This window comes from Suncus etruscus, chromosome 5 (assembly GCF_024139225.1).
Source record: "Suncus etruscus isolate mSunEtr1 chromosome 5, mSunEtr1.pri.cur, whole genome shotgun sequence".
Taxonomy (NCBI): Eukaryota; Metazoa; Chordata; class Mammalia; order Eulipotyphla; family Soricidae; genus Suncus; species Suncus etruscus.
The window spans coordinates 18,273,616-18,286,379 of record NC_064852.1 but is presented as its reverse complement, the minus strand read 5'-3'; the positions used below and the strand labels follow the sequence as shown (position 1 = coordinate 18,286,379).

General features: G+C 56.7%; 1 protein-coding gene across 3 annotated transcripts in view; it reads right to left on the bottom strand.

Annotated features, from left to right (window-relative positions):
- Positions 1 to 5,567: 5,567 nt before the first annotated feature.
- Positions 5,568 to 12,764, bottom strand: part of ABL1 (ABL proto-oncogene 1, non-receptor tyrosine kinase) — a 92,831-nt gene continuing 85,634 nt past the window's right edge. For all 3 annotated transcript variants that reach the window (XM_049773988.1, XM_049773989.1, XM_049773990.1), the window contains exons 7-11: positions 11,817 to 12,001; positions 10,316 to 10,468; positions 8,592 to 8,681; positions 8,321 to 8,482; positions 5,568 to 7,579 (exon numbers count right to left, since the gene is read on the bottom strand). In XM_049773988.1, the coding sequence (XP_049629945.1) occupies positions 5,892 to 7,579; positions 8,321 to 8,482; positions 8,592 to 8,681; positions 10,316 to 10,468; positions 11,817 to 12,001 (2,278 nt within the window). In that variant the 3' untranslated portion in view covers positions 5,568 to 5,891. The remainder of the gene's footprint in view (positions 7,580 to 8,320; positions 8,483 to 8,591; positions 8,682 to 10,315; positions 10,469 to 11,816; positions 12,002 to 12,764) is intronic.

Genomic DNA, 12,764 nt, shown 5'->3' with positions numbered 1-12,764 from the left:
GCTGGACATCTCTGTCCTGAGCCGGCAGACCAGCAGAGGTCCTGACTTCTCACCTACAGTATCATTGGGTTTTATGGTGACCCCATGGCCCCCCATGACCTTCTGGTGGCCCCAAGTTCCCCCTACAACTATCTCTGTTTAAACCCAGGGAGCTCTGGCTCCAGAAGCAGCATGAGGCCCCATGGGGCTGTGGACTAGACTGGCCCCTGCACTCATCCACACCTGAGGGTCCCCTGCAGGGGACTTTGGGACAGGACACTGGTTCCCTTCTTGAGGACATCTGGTGGCATTTTGTCCCACTTCGGGCCTGTGTGTTCAGCACTGAGGCTGCAGAGTGACCCCTGCAGCAAGCTGGGTTGCAGGATCAGGGCAGCACCAGCAGGGGGCGGGGCTGTACTCCCCACCTGGGCACCCAGCACTGCCCTCCACCCAGCATAGGCGCCTCCTTCCTGGCCCATTTACATCTGATGGCCTCAGTGCTCTGGGTGACCCCCCCCCACGTGTCATCCACAGGAAAGAGGCATCGGGGACCTTTGGGGGGTGTCTGAGCCCCACTGTCACACCCCCGGTCTTTGGGGAGGCCACCCTCAGAATTCAGAAGGTCAGTGACACCTGTTGCAATTCAGCCCCTGGAGAGATTGACTGATGGAGGGATGGAGGATGAGGTCTTTCCCCTCCAGCTCGGAGCGTGCATCTGCCACCCTGTCCAGCCAACGGTTCTGAGGTGAAACGTCGGGTAAACAGCTTGCAGACAGTCAGGCTTGTGGAAATATTAGCTTTATTTGGTGGACAAGACTGAAGTCCAAAGACTCAGCATCAGTTCCAGCAAAAAGCCTCTCGCCTTCCACAGACCCTTGTTTTTATCCCCCAGAATCAGGTACCACCCAATGGTGGGAGCAGAATCAGGTACCACCCTAGGGTGGGGGCAGAATGCCAGGTCATATTCTAGGGTAGGGCACAATCACCGATCAGGGTAGGGTCAGTAACATAATAATCCCCTAAAACATTTACATACACAACACCTCCTCCCAGCGCCCCCAGAACTGGTGCCTGCTGGTCCACGTGAGTGCCATGTCCTTTTGCTTCTGGCCTGGGTGCTCCTCTCGAGCGCCCACTCCGTGTGCGGGTGGGGCCCCCTTTGATCAGCGTGCCCACTTGGTCCCTTCCTTGCCACCGTGGGCGCAATGGAAACCCAGCAGCAGGAATGCGCCGTAGTCAGTGGCCACTATAAAGCTGGGAGCCAAGCCAGCCCTCACCAGCATCGTCGCTCAGTCCTGCAGGGTCCTGCTGCCTCCTGGGGTGTGACCACAGCATGGTGAGTCCAGGTTCCCCTGTCCAAAGCACTGTAGGGGTAGGGATGGGCCTGGAGAGATAGCACAGTGGCGTTTGCTTTGCAAACAGCCGATCAGGACCAAAGGTGGTTGGTTTGCATCCCGGTGTCCCACATGGTCCCCCGTGCCTGCCAGGAGTAATCCCTGAGCACTGCCGGGTGTGACCCAAAAACCAAAAACCAAAAAAAAAAAAAAAGCACTGTAGGGATTGGAAGCCCCTCTCGTTACAATATGTTTTTTTTGTTGTTGTTGTTTGTTTTTTGTCTTGCACATTGAGGAATGGAGCCTCAACTTGGATTAGGACTTTATTTTCAGGGCTGCATCCCTAAGCTCATCTAGAAGGGAAGGAGGACATGTCCTTCTGTGCATTGGTGCCAACAGGAACCTTTGGCTAAAGGACGTGGTGGCTCTGGTTCCGGCCCCGTAGCTGTGGAATGCAGCCTGTAACTTTACCTGTCACAATGCTTTCTCCATCGTTTGCCCAACCAGGAGAGAACTTGGGGGAGTTTCCCAGAGGGTTTTGGATGTGGCAGGAGACTGCCTACGGGCAGTGGACAGACTCCAGAACCACCATTTCTCAACTACGGAGCGGGAACCTTGGTTGAGTCTGTTCAGTTTGGAAATGGAAGATATAGGTGCTCTCAGGTTCTTGTTACGGGAACTCCCAGAGGTGTGTGCCACAGTTGCAGCTCTCTGTGTGGCACAAACAGGCACCTGGCATCTGAAGCCAGGCCATGGTGCTGAAGTGAGAGCTGAGACCCCAGTAAGTAGCTCTGTCCCCCATTCTGGGATAAAGCAACTATCAGTCCCTGATAGGCAAAGCCCAGCACCCGGTTGCATGACATGGCCTTTGGCCAGTCCCACAGCAGCCCTGTGGTCAAGCCCAGGCTGTGGCCAGGAGAGAAGCTCAAAATTCCCCAATACCGTGGGGATTGGGGTCCCCTGGGCTTTGGATGCTTTGTGTGGGGAATCCCTTCAAGCCTGTAACTTCTCTGTCTCTGCACCAGATGATTGGCCTGTGTGCCCTGAGCTTCCTGCTCTTCCTGCCGCTGACCACCTGTTCCCCTTTGCTGGACAGAGAAGAACGTGGGGGCACCCTGGTGGGCCCAATGACCTGGGCTGATGTGGCCAGGGGTCACCGTGTCCCATGGGGCTCTGCCCGGTGGCGGAGAACACCCCCAACGCCAGCCCTGCTGCTCATGGCCAGGGAGCTGTTGAGCCGAGAGCAGGTCAGCTTCAACATCCCTTTGACAAGGCGTGAAGATGGTCAGGGGGCCACCCCCAACATTCTCCCAGCGGATGGTGAGAAGGCGCCTGGCCTGCTGGGGACACTGGCAGAGGAGCTACATGGCTACAGCAGGAAGAAGGGGGGCTTTAGCTTCCGCTTCGGCCGAGGGTGAGGGGCCCTGCTCTGAAGGGCCCCAGCCTCCCTCCCCCTCCGCTGCGCCCCCAGACTCAAGAGACAAAGGGCAGAAGGATTTTACTTGGTCAGGGAGCCGCAGACTTCTAGTTGCGAATTTGGCTGAAGCAAAACAAGGAAGGAGGGTTGGTGGGTTTAGGGAAGAGGGATAGGGGGTAGCGGGGGCTCCCCCAGAATGCATGCATGATGGGCCCCTTCCTGGGTCCTAGTGGATTTGCTGAGTGATTACAGTGGAGCCTGGAGGTCTGAGTCTGCAGACCTTCAGTCTGTGGGGACGGTGCATGGACAGGAAGAAAGAGTGGGGGTCTCCTGCAACTTCACCCTGACTCCTCAGGCAGAAAGGGGTGAGAGGTATATTTGGGGTATGAGGTCTGCCTCCACCGATTGAACCCGCCTTCCCAGAGTGCTGCTGCATCCTGAAATAAATGTTCCAATGATTTTGGACACTCTTGCTGGTCTCTCTCACCACCAGGCCCCAGAAACTCTAGTTGCCCGTATCCCCTAAACAGGCTGTGGGGGGAAATGAGACAGGGTGTGTGTGTGGCCCCTTGAGGCTCTCTTGTTTGAGAATTCTGGAAATGACTTCATCCGAGGGGGGAGCCCGGGGCGCAGGACACAGCCCTTCAAAGGTGCCGGACCCCATCCTGGCTGTGAGCTGCTATTGATGTTGCCATGGAGACGTCTCCCAGCCCCCCTCGGGCCACTGCGGGCCCGGTTCACAACTGAGCAATTTTCCATTGAGCTGTCACCATTAATTGGGGGATTTTTATTAGCCTTTTAGAACCACACTGGGCTGGGCCCAGCTTGGCTTCTTGGAATCTTCCAGTATTTTCCATGTCATTAGGGACAGACGTTCCTGCTTGCAGCTCCCCATCCTCAGCAGCCAGAACCACTTCATCATGGGGTGACAGAACCGAGCCACAAAGTGTTGGCTGGGAGTTAGGGGTACACAGGTGGCCTGGGAGCTGGGGGGCAGCATGGTAGAGGGGTGCTTTTCCCTCATGGATCCTCATGCCACCCCCTAATCTCCACCCAAGGCAGTGACAAGGACCAGATGGGAACAGCAGCCTGGGAGGGTGGGTACGAACAGAGGGGACCCTCATGCTGAGGACTCCAGCGGGGATCACTCGGTTCTCTGGACAGGGGAGCCAGGGAGGTGTGGGGCAGAGCAGACCACCAAGCATATCTTCCTGCTGCTCCTGCCCCCGCTCTACACTCCCCACCATGAAATGGGCCAGGAAGGGGGTGGGGTGCAGGTGTAATCTATGTTTAAAACGGTCCAGAATGCTGCAGTTGTGGCCCCGGGTCGGGGTGGAAGGGTCCTGAACACCCCTGGGCACAAACACAAACCCACAAATCTAGATATGGATGCAGCTGCGAGGACCAAGGGCAACAGCTGATCCTGGCCCAAGCCTAGACCTTGGGGTTCCTTAGCCCTGAACCCCAGAGTGGCCCAGAGGTTCTGTGGTCTCTGAAAAGGCCAGCAGCTGTTGCTGGCTAGGCCTGTGCCTGAGGTTTGGTGGCAGGACTGGGGGAAGGATGAGAGCTATCCCTGGGCAAGTGGCCCTGCTGTGGGTGGCCATGGGGCCCTAAGTGCCCGCCACAGTCCTGTGGCACTGGAACAGCAGCCAACACTGATGTTCTGACCCCAGGCATATGGGCATGTGGTGTTGAAGTGACTCAATCATCTCTGCAGGTCCAGGGAAGCATGGCCTGGGGCTTCTAAGTGTCATTGTAGGGGTGCTCGGAGCTGCCCAGTCCCTCTTTCTGAGCTCTCCATTGGCATACAGTGGGCATGAGCCAGAGACAACTATGCTCACAGGAGCTGGACACCATAGCCTGAAGTCCACTCGAGGGCCACAGCAGGCTGTAGGAAACGTTTTCAAATGAATCGGAAGGGCATCTGGGGCTGGGGAGTACTTCCAAGCAGGAGGGCCCCAGGACGATGCAGGGACTCCAACGGATCAGGGAAGGAAAAGCACTAAAGCATCAGCCCTGGTGAGAATGTTGTAAACATTTATTCAAAAAAAGGCTACGGAGGAGACAAACAAAATGTATTGGACCAAAAGGGAAATAAAAACAACACAAGAAAGGAAAGAGACCCAGAAGTGTCTGGAAGGAATGGAAAATCAGCAAAGGCTGCTGCTGGGAAGAGGTGTGATACCAAGGGACAGACGCGAGCCAGGTGGCCGCCGAGCCTGTGGGCCTGGGCAGGGCAGCAGGCCTGTGTCTGTCTGTCTGCAAGGCCGCTGGTGGTGATGGAACCCCCTTAGTCCAGGTGGGGGCAGGCAGAGGCAGGGTGCTAAGAGCAGAGGCGAGGCGATGGTCTTGGCTGGAGGAGAGGCCAGTTTAGGTCTGTGGTCAGTACAAGGAGGCATCCCTGGGGCTGCAGCAGCCACTCGGGTTTGTGGGGAAGGGGCTGAGTGCAGGCTCACCTGTTTCCTCCATCCCTGACGCCCCCACGACAGTTCATTCAAAGTACAGATATGCTGGTTGTAGAGGGGGGAGGCCAGAGGCCCTCAAAGTCCTGTGCATGTGGACGTGCGTGTGGACGTATGTGTGTGTATTGGCGGTAGCAGCCCAGAGGTCATTCAGAATCCCGAATGCCTATGTGCACGTGTCTATTGGTGGCGTCAGGCTGGGGATCACTTAGAATCCGAACTTTTTGGGGCATGTGCAACGTGGAAGTGAGTTGCTGGCCCAGGCCAGCCTGAATGTCCCTGTGGTTGCCACTTTATCTGTCCAGGGATCTGGACAGAGGCCCTGCCCCCTAAGCAAAGACTCAAGCTTTATTATTCTCCGGGATGGGCAAAGGTGGCACGCAGATGGTGATGAGGGCACCCCACGTCCATGCCAGAGCATGGTTGGGTCTTGGCATCCTGCTGTAGACACCACCCTGTCCTTTACACGAGGGACACTGTTCCCCAGAATGCAACTGTAGGGAGATGGGATGCCCCAGGGCCTGAGGATGCAGTGCCCAGTCAGAGCCCTTGTTTTGGGGGGCTGGGGGTGAGAAAGCGAGAAGGAGGGCTGCTCTCCCACCCAGTGGCCCCTGGTGCTGCAGGAAGCTCCATAGGGGGCTCCACAGACTGAAATAGGGGACGTGGGCAGGGAGGGCGCTGCTGGGGCAGCAGCTCCTGCTACCTCTGCACTATGTCGCTGATCTCGCGCACGGAGCTGAGCAGTTTGCTGAAGTCCTGTGTGGCGGCCGGGCCGCTGGATGCAGTAGCCGGGCAGATCTGCAGCTCCCGGAGGCTGTTCTCCAGCTTGTTGATGGCCTCACGGAAGGCAAACTTGTTCCTCATCTGCTGGATGGAGTCCACATAGCTCACACAGAACGTGTAGAGGTTCTTTCCGGCCTCCAGCACAGCGCTGTGGCTGGCCATCTGCTCAGAGTTCCTGGAAATGGCCAGGCATAGTGCCTCCGTGCCATCCAGGACCACCCCCTTGGTCACGGTGCCGCTGGCCAGGCGCTCCGGGGGTTGCCGCGTCTTCCGGAGGGACACGCGGGTGGATATGAGTGGGATGAAGGCGGTGGAGGACGGTGTGTCTCCAGATAGGCTGCCTGTGACTGGCAGTGGCACGGAGGTGCCCACGGCCCCAGTGGGCCGGGCAGAGGATGATGGTACCTTGGGTGCAGAGGGTGGCATGGCCTTCCTGGGGCCCTCTCCTGGCGGGCCACTCCCAGGGTCCGCTGCTGGAGCTGAGGGGCCCCCTTTCCGGCCTGCGCTTGCCTCTCCTGCAGCTTCCGGGCTGGAAGACAGTTTCACCCCTTTCCCCATGGAGCCACTGGGCGGGGGTGGAGGGGCTGGCTTGAGCTTAGCCTGTTTCCCTTTGTCCTTCCCGGGGGACTCAGTGCGGGGCTTGTGCCGCCTTCCCCGGGACTCCTCGGCTGGGGCCTTGCTGGCTGCTCCGGGTGCTCCTGGACCTGTACGACTAGTGAGGGGTGCGAGTTCGACGGTCCCCAGAGCCCCTGACTTCCCCGTCTCCTCCTTGTGAGAAGGGCCTGAGGCTGAAGCTGCGCCCCCCTGCCGCCGGAGGAGTTTGGGGGTGAGGCTGGGTGGGCTGGAGCCGGGGCTGGACTCGGCTGCGTCCCGGAAGACCTCGTCGGCTGCTTCCTCTGTCTTCTTCAGCAGTCGGGGTGGGGGGGTCACAGTGCCTCGGGGGGCCACTTCGCTTCGGTTTTCACTGGCGCGTTTGCGGGGCAGTGCCGGCTTCTCACTCCGCTGCCCAGAGAAGGTGGCCGCATCCAATTGCCTACCGGTTGATGGCAGATCCCGGGGCAATGTGACTGACCGCCACTCGGTGTCCCTGGCCCCATGTGGCATGCAGGAGGCCGAGCAGGACCGCAAGAAGCGCTTGCTGGCACTGCTGCCCCCCTCATCATCGCCAGCAGCCAGGCGGCTACTGGTCAGGGTGCTGGACTTCTTCCATAGGTGTGGGGAACGGAAGCCAGCGCCCCCGACCTCCCGGAATGCTCCATTGGGGACACCCGCCCCGCAGCCACCAGTAGCCTTTTGGGATTTGGCTGGCTCAGTGGCATTGGCATCTGGGGCTGTAAGGGCCAGTGCCCCATTGCTGAGCTCTCGGCCCAGGGTCTCCTCATCACCTGCCCCGCGGCGCTCAGGCCCGTCCATCTCTCGAAAGGAGCTGCTGCGTTTGGGAGGTGTCGGGGCAGTTTTCTTCTTCTTCTTGATCAGCGCGCTGAACAAGTTGGGCTTCTTATCTTTGGGAAGAAGGCGCTCGTCCTCAGTCACGCCACTGTCCTGGGGGCCACGCTCTTTGCGAGGCAGCAGCGGGGATGCAGCGGGTTCTGGGTCTAGGGCATCTGAAATACATGGAGCAAAGGCTCAGCACTAGGGGGGACTGGTAGGGTATGAATCTCTGGGCCTGCCACCGAGGGACCGAGGGGCACCGGGCTGTGGCAGCTGAGCTCACAGCCCTGCCCAAATTCACCAACGGTGGCACCTCAGTCAATCCTGAGGCCATATCTGCCTGCCTGGAACTCCCTTCTCAACAGGCTACCCTGGAGGTTGGCAGGACTGTGACGGTATAACTTCTCCTGAGGTCTGAGGGTGAGCCCACCCCTTCTTGTACGGGAGGAAGAAGCTGACAAGGCTGAGCTGTGGGGGTGGCCACCCCAGCAGGCAGGAGGGTGCCCTAACAATGGCTATTACATTTGAGAAGCATGACGGGGTGACCTTTTCATCCCTAATGGGCTCCTTGGGCCGGAAGGACACACTGTGTTGTGGCATTTGAGGCCAGAGAATGACAGGGCCAGGCCAGGGTTGGGGTGGGGGTTGGAGGGAAGAGCAGTCTGACTTCACATGGTGTAGAGAGGGTCCTGGCAGCACTGGGCCCTGCATATCCCCTCAAAGTAGGCTGTGGTCCTCAGTGCTCCTAGGGAGCTTATGCTAGGCATTTGAGGTGGGGAGGACTCCCCCCATAGCACAGCTTCCTGAGCAGAAGGGCAAATCAGAGCTTTGGGATGGGCATAATGAGTCATAGCAGCTTTAGAGGCACCTGAGGGACCAGGGTGCTACCTTCTGGGGCCCTGGTGGGTACCTACCAGTTTCCCCCGGGCCCCTGCAGTGGGCTGTCTCAGACCCGTCGGCAGGGTCTCGGGGCTCTGCGGCACGCCTGGAGGTCCTGGTCTTGGTGGGCAGTTCTGGGGCCTGCAGTGTCCCTGCGTTGCCCCGTGTGCCTTTCTTCCCCAGCTCCTTTTCCACCTCTGCAGCCGCCAGCACCGGAAAGAAACCCAGGGTATTAGAAATTGGGGTGCTGGTACTGTGGCCCCAATTCTCCTGTGACCCGAAAAGCACCCCCACGTGACACTTTACCATCTGAAATGCTGGATTCCTGGAACATGGTCTCGAAGGCCTGGTGGATCTCTGCAAAGGACGGCCGGTCAGCAGGGCTCCACTGCCAGCCTGGGGGACAAGACCCAGGTCAGACCTGTGCTGGGGGCTGTGCCGACCAGCTCAGGGCCAGCAAGGACCACAAAGGCCTGGACTAAAGCGGAGTTCACCTTGCTAACAATAACAACATCAACTTCGATGGGAGCAACAACAAATGTTGGGCCTCACAGGAACACAGATGGTGAGAGCCCAGGGCCATGCAGGGCCAGGCCAGCACTGACTGCATTTCCCAGCACCCCTCAGCAAGGCGGAGAATTGTGGAGTCACCCAGCTCGCCTCTGTGGGCGCCCAGGTTAGTGGTTACCATAGCCCCAACTCTACCTTAGGATAGATACATGGGTCCAAACAAGATGAAACAGAGGAGCTGGCTGAGCAGGTGCTAATGGGGCGAACATAAAAGCAGCCCTTCCCTGCCATATGGGGGCTCCTGAGAGGCTGATTCATCCTGCTTTGAGCAGCAAACACCAAACAATGGTATGTGACAGGCAGGAGAGGCTGGGAGGGATGTGGGCATGCTTGGCTCACTCAAGGTCCAGGTTCAGGACCCGGCAATGCTGGTCTGCCAAGTGGGGCCCCCAAACTCAAATAAGATAATAAACCACCTCCAATCACTTTGTAGATACTAGGCAGCTACATGAACCCAGCCTGTGGAGGGGTGAGGGGAGAGAGAGCACTGCTTCCTGGGCAAGGAAGGATATGCGTATGACATGCCAGGGCAGAAAAGGGCTTGGGAGATGCTCATGGAGCCCATGCCTGGCATGCATGGGAGCCTGGGCTCCAGTCCTGGCACTGCATGGTCCTTCCCCAGCTGCTGGGTGTGGCTCTGGTGACCCTCAGGTTTGCAAACCCACCATCAAAATAAGAGATATACATGCTGCTGGGGGACAGAGAGAAATTTCAGCATGAAGGGCACTTGCTTTTGCACATGGCTAATCTAAGTTCAATCCTGTGTCCCATAGGGTCCCCCAAGCATACCAGGAGTGATTCCTGAGTAGGAGTAACCCAAAACAAAACAAACAAAAACACCCACACAGTTAGAATAATGGGGGTATGGGGAGAGACGAACAGAAGGAATGTCTATAGAAAGACACACATCTGTGTGCAATGCAGACCTTCCCAAAGCATTCACCCACTAATTAGAATGTTTGGAAGTGGAACTTGTATTGATGAAAAAGGAACTGAAGCTTCAGATTCCTCAGTCCTACTTTGCATTAAATGAATAGCAATAATAAAAAAGCCAATGTGGAAACAATGGGTACTAAGAAAGTGGCTTAGAGGGAAAGGAGAGACAGTACATTGAGGAGGGCATTTGCCTTATATGCGGCCGACCAAGGTTCGATCCCACTTGTCCCCAGAGCCTGCCATGAGCCAGGAGGAGGCTCTGAGCAATTTTGGTTTAGCCCAGAAAACAAAAAACAAAAACATGGACCAGAATAATAATAAAGCAGGGAGGCATTTGCCTCATCTATGGTTGACCTGAATTTGATCCCCGACATCCATATGGTCCCCTGAACCCGACAGGAGTAATTCCTGAGTGCACAATCAGGAAGAATCCCTGAGCACTGCCAGATGTGGCCCCCAAACCAAAAGAGAACAACTGTCATTTAAGAGAGGACAGGGAAGAGGGCATGGGGCCGGGCACTCACAGGCTCGCATGAGCTCGTAGACCTTCTCGGGGCAGCCTTCGGGCCGCTCCATGCGGTAGTCTTTCTCTAGCAGCTCGTACACCTGGGACAGGTCAATTCCGGGGTAAGGGGACATGCCGTAGGTGGCGATTTCCCAAAGCAAGACGCCGAAGGCTAAAATAAAGCAGAGAGGCCGCTCACTCACTGCTGGCGAAGCCCCCAGCTGCCATGCAGGGGCTCTCATAAGACAAATGCCTGTCACCCCTCCAGCCTCTTAAAACCAGCTGTCTTCTGGGGACTGGAGTCCTTCAGTCCTGTCAGGCACAGGGATGCTGAGACAGAGTGTGACAACAAAATTGTACTATACACCATGTGCAATACCACACACACACATACACACACACACACACACACACACACACACACACACACACACACACACACCCAAGCACAAACTTAGCATGTGCCTTGTCCCGGGCCCCAGACACCCCCATATCACCAGACTCACACTGAGCAGACCCCCGGGTCCCCTGAGCTCACTTGGGAACTCCTCCCACCCGAAAGGCAGGCCTACACCCCAACAAGAGTGCTGTAGTCCTCGTTGCAGAAATAACCACAAAGGGAAGGAAAAGACAAAGAAATGTAATAAAGTGTATCCAATGGTACCTTAAGGCATAGAACCTTATAAATGGATCTCTCAAAAGAAATATTTTTTATAGGTAAAAATAAAATCCAGTCCCCTAAGGATTTTTGAGGGCAGTGTACACATTCAAGCCTCAACCACACTGGGCAGCACCCTGAAGAGGGACACTTGGGGCTTGGGGGCTGGCTAGCTGCCCTCAAGCTCAAGGAGCAAATGGTGAAGACACAGGTGTCCCACTTCAGGGGACAGGAGAAGGCTTAGGTATCATGAGCTGGACACCCCCCGCCATCTCTGGGCATGAGGAGTGCTCAGAGCCAAGCCTGGGCACTGCCTGTGCCCCAGTGCTACCTGGAGGGGGACTAGAGGCCTCCCAGCCTAGGGGCCAGAGAGATAGCACAGGAGTAAGGGCTCGGATCACATGCAGCTGAACCTGGCCTGGTCCCCAGGCACCACAGAGGGCTCCTGGAGCCCCAGGACTAAGCCCTGAGCACAGAGCTAGGAGTATGTCCTGAGCACCAGAGGGTATGACCCCCATATAAGTTAATCTGAATTATTTGGGAGGAAAGAAAATAATAAAAAAGAAAAAAAAGAAAGCACGCCAGAAAGCCAGCCTTGTATGTGAGTGACCTGGGTTTAATCCCTGGCATCCCTATGGTCCTCCGGGTAGCCAGGAACTTTTCCTGAATGCAGAGTGAGGAGTTAACCTCTCAGCATAGTCAGGTGTGGTTCCCAGGGAGGGAGGGAGGGAGAAAGGAAGGGAGAGGGAGAGGGAGAGGGAGAGGGAAAGATGAGCCAGTAAGTAGCAGTAAGAAAAAAGCAAAAGGACAAAGGAGGAGAAGCTCCTTGCCCCTTGTAGATATGACAAGACAGCAGCCTTACCCCAGACATCAGACTTGATGGAGAACTTGTTGTAGGCCAGGCTCTCGGGCGCCGTCCACTTGATGGGGAACTTGGCACCAGCATGCGCGGTGTAGGTGTCCCCGGTCATGAGTCGGCTCAGACCAAAATCTGCCACCTTTACCAGATGGTTCTCCCCGACCAGGCAGTTCCTGGCCGCGAGGTCCCTGTGGCAGGAGAGAAACAGCATAAACAACAATGGTCCTAGCGTACATCTGAGCCATATACTCCTCATAAGAGGCAATGCTGGCAAGCCTGGCAAAGGGGAGCCCTGACCCCATGACCCAGAGTAAATAAATAACCGAGAGCTTCTGATACCATCTGGACACTGCAGGCAGTGTCTGCCTCTGAGGTGGGAGTGATAAGGGAGTGCTGGGACTGACATGCATGGATGGCAAGTACTCTCTAGAAAGTGCTCACTCATCCCACCTCCCACAGAGGAAGCCACAGGTGACCAGGGAGTGAGGGCAAACTGAAGGCCATGTCACGAAAAGCTCAGAGCTTACTCCTAGTTCTGTGCTCGGGGATCTCTTCAGGTGGGGCTACATGGGATGCTTGGTCAGTGTTGTACAAGGTTAGCACCGCCATCCCTGCTATACTATTTCTTTCTTTTTTTGTTTGTTTGTTTTTGGGTCACACCCGGCAGCGCTCAGGGGTTCCTCCTGGCTCTACGCTCAGAAATCGCTCCTGGCAGGCTTGGAGGACCATATGGGATGCCATGATTCGAACCACTGTCCTTCTGTACGCAAGGCAAATGCCTTACCTCCACGCTATCTCTCAGGCCCCCCTGCTATACTATTTTGCTGGCTCAAGGCCACAGCATCCTAATACTGCCCCAGGAAAGGAGATGGTACTTTCTCCAGTTCCTGGGTGGGAACCATAAAATCGTGGTATACTGTGATGAGAGCAGTGGCCGCTCCAGGTGAGGGC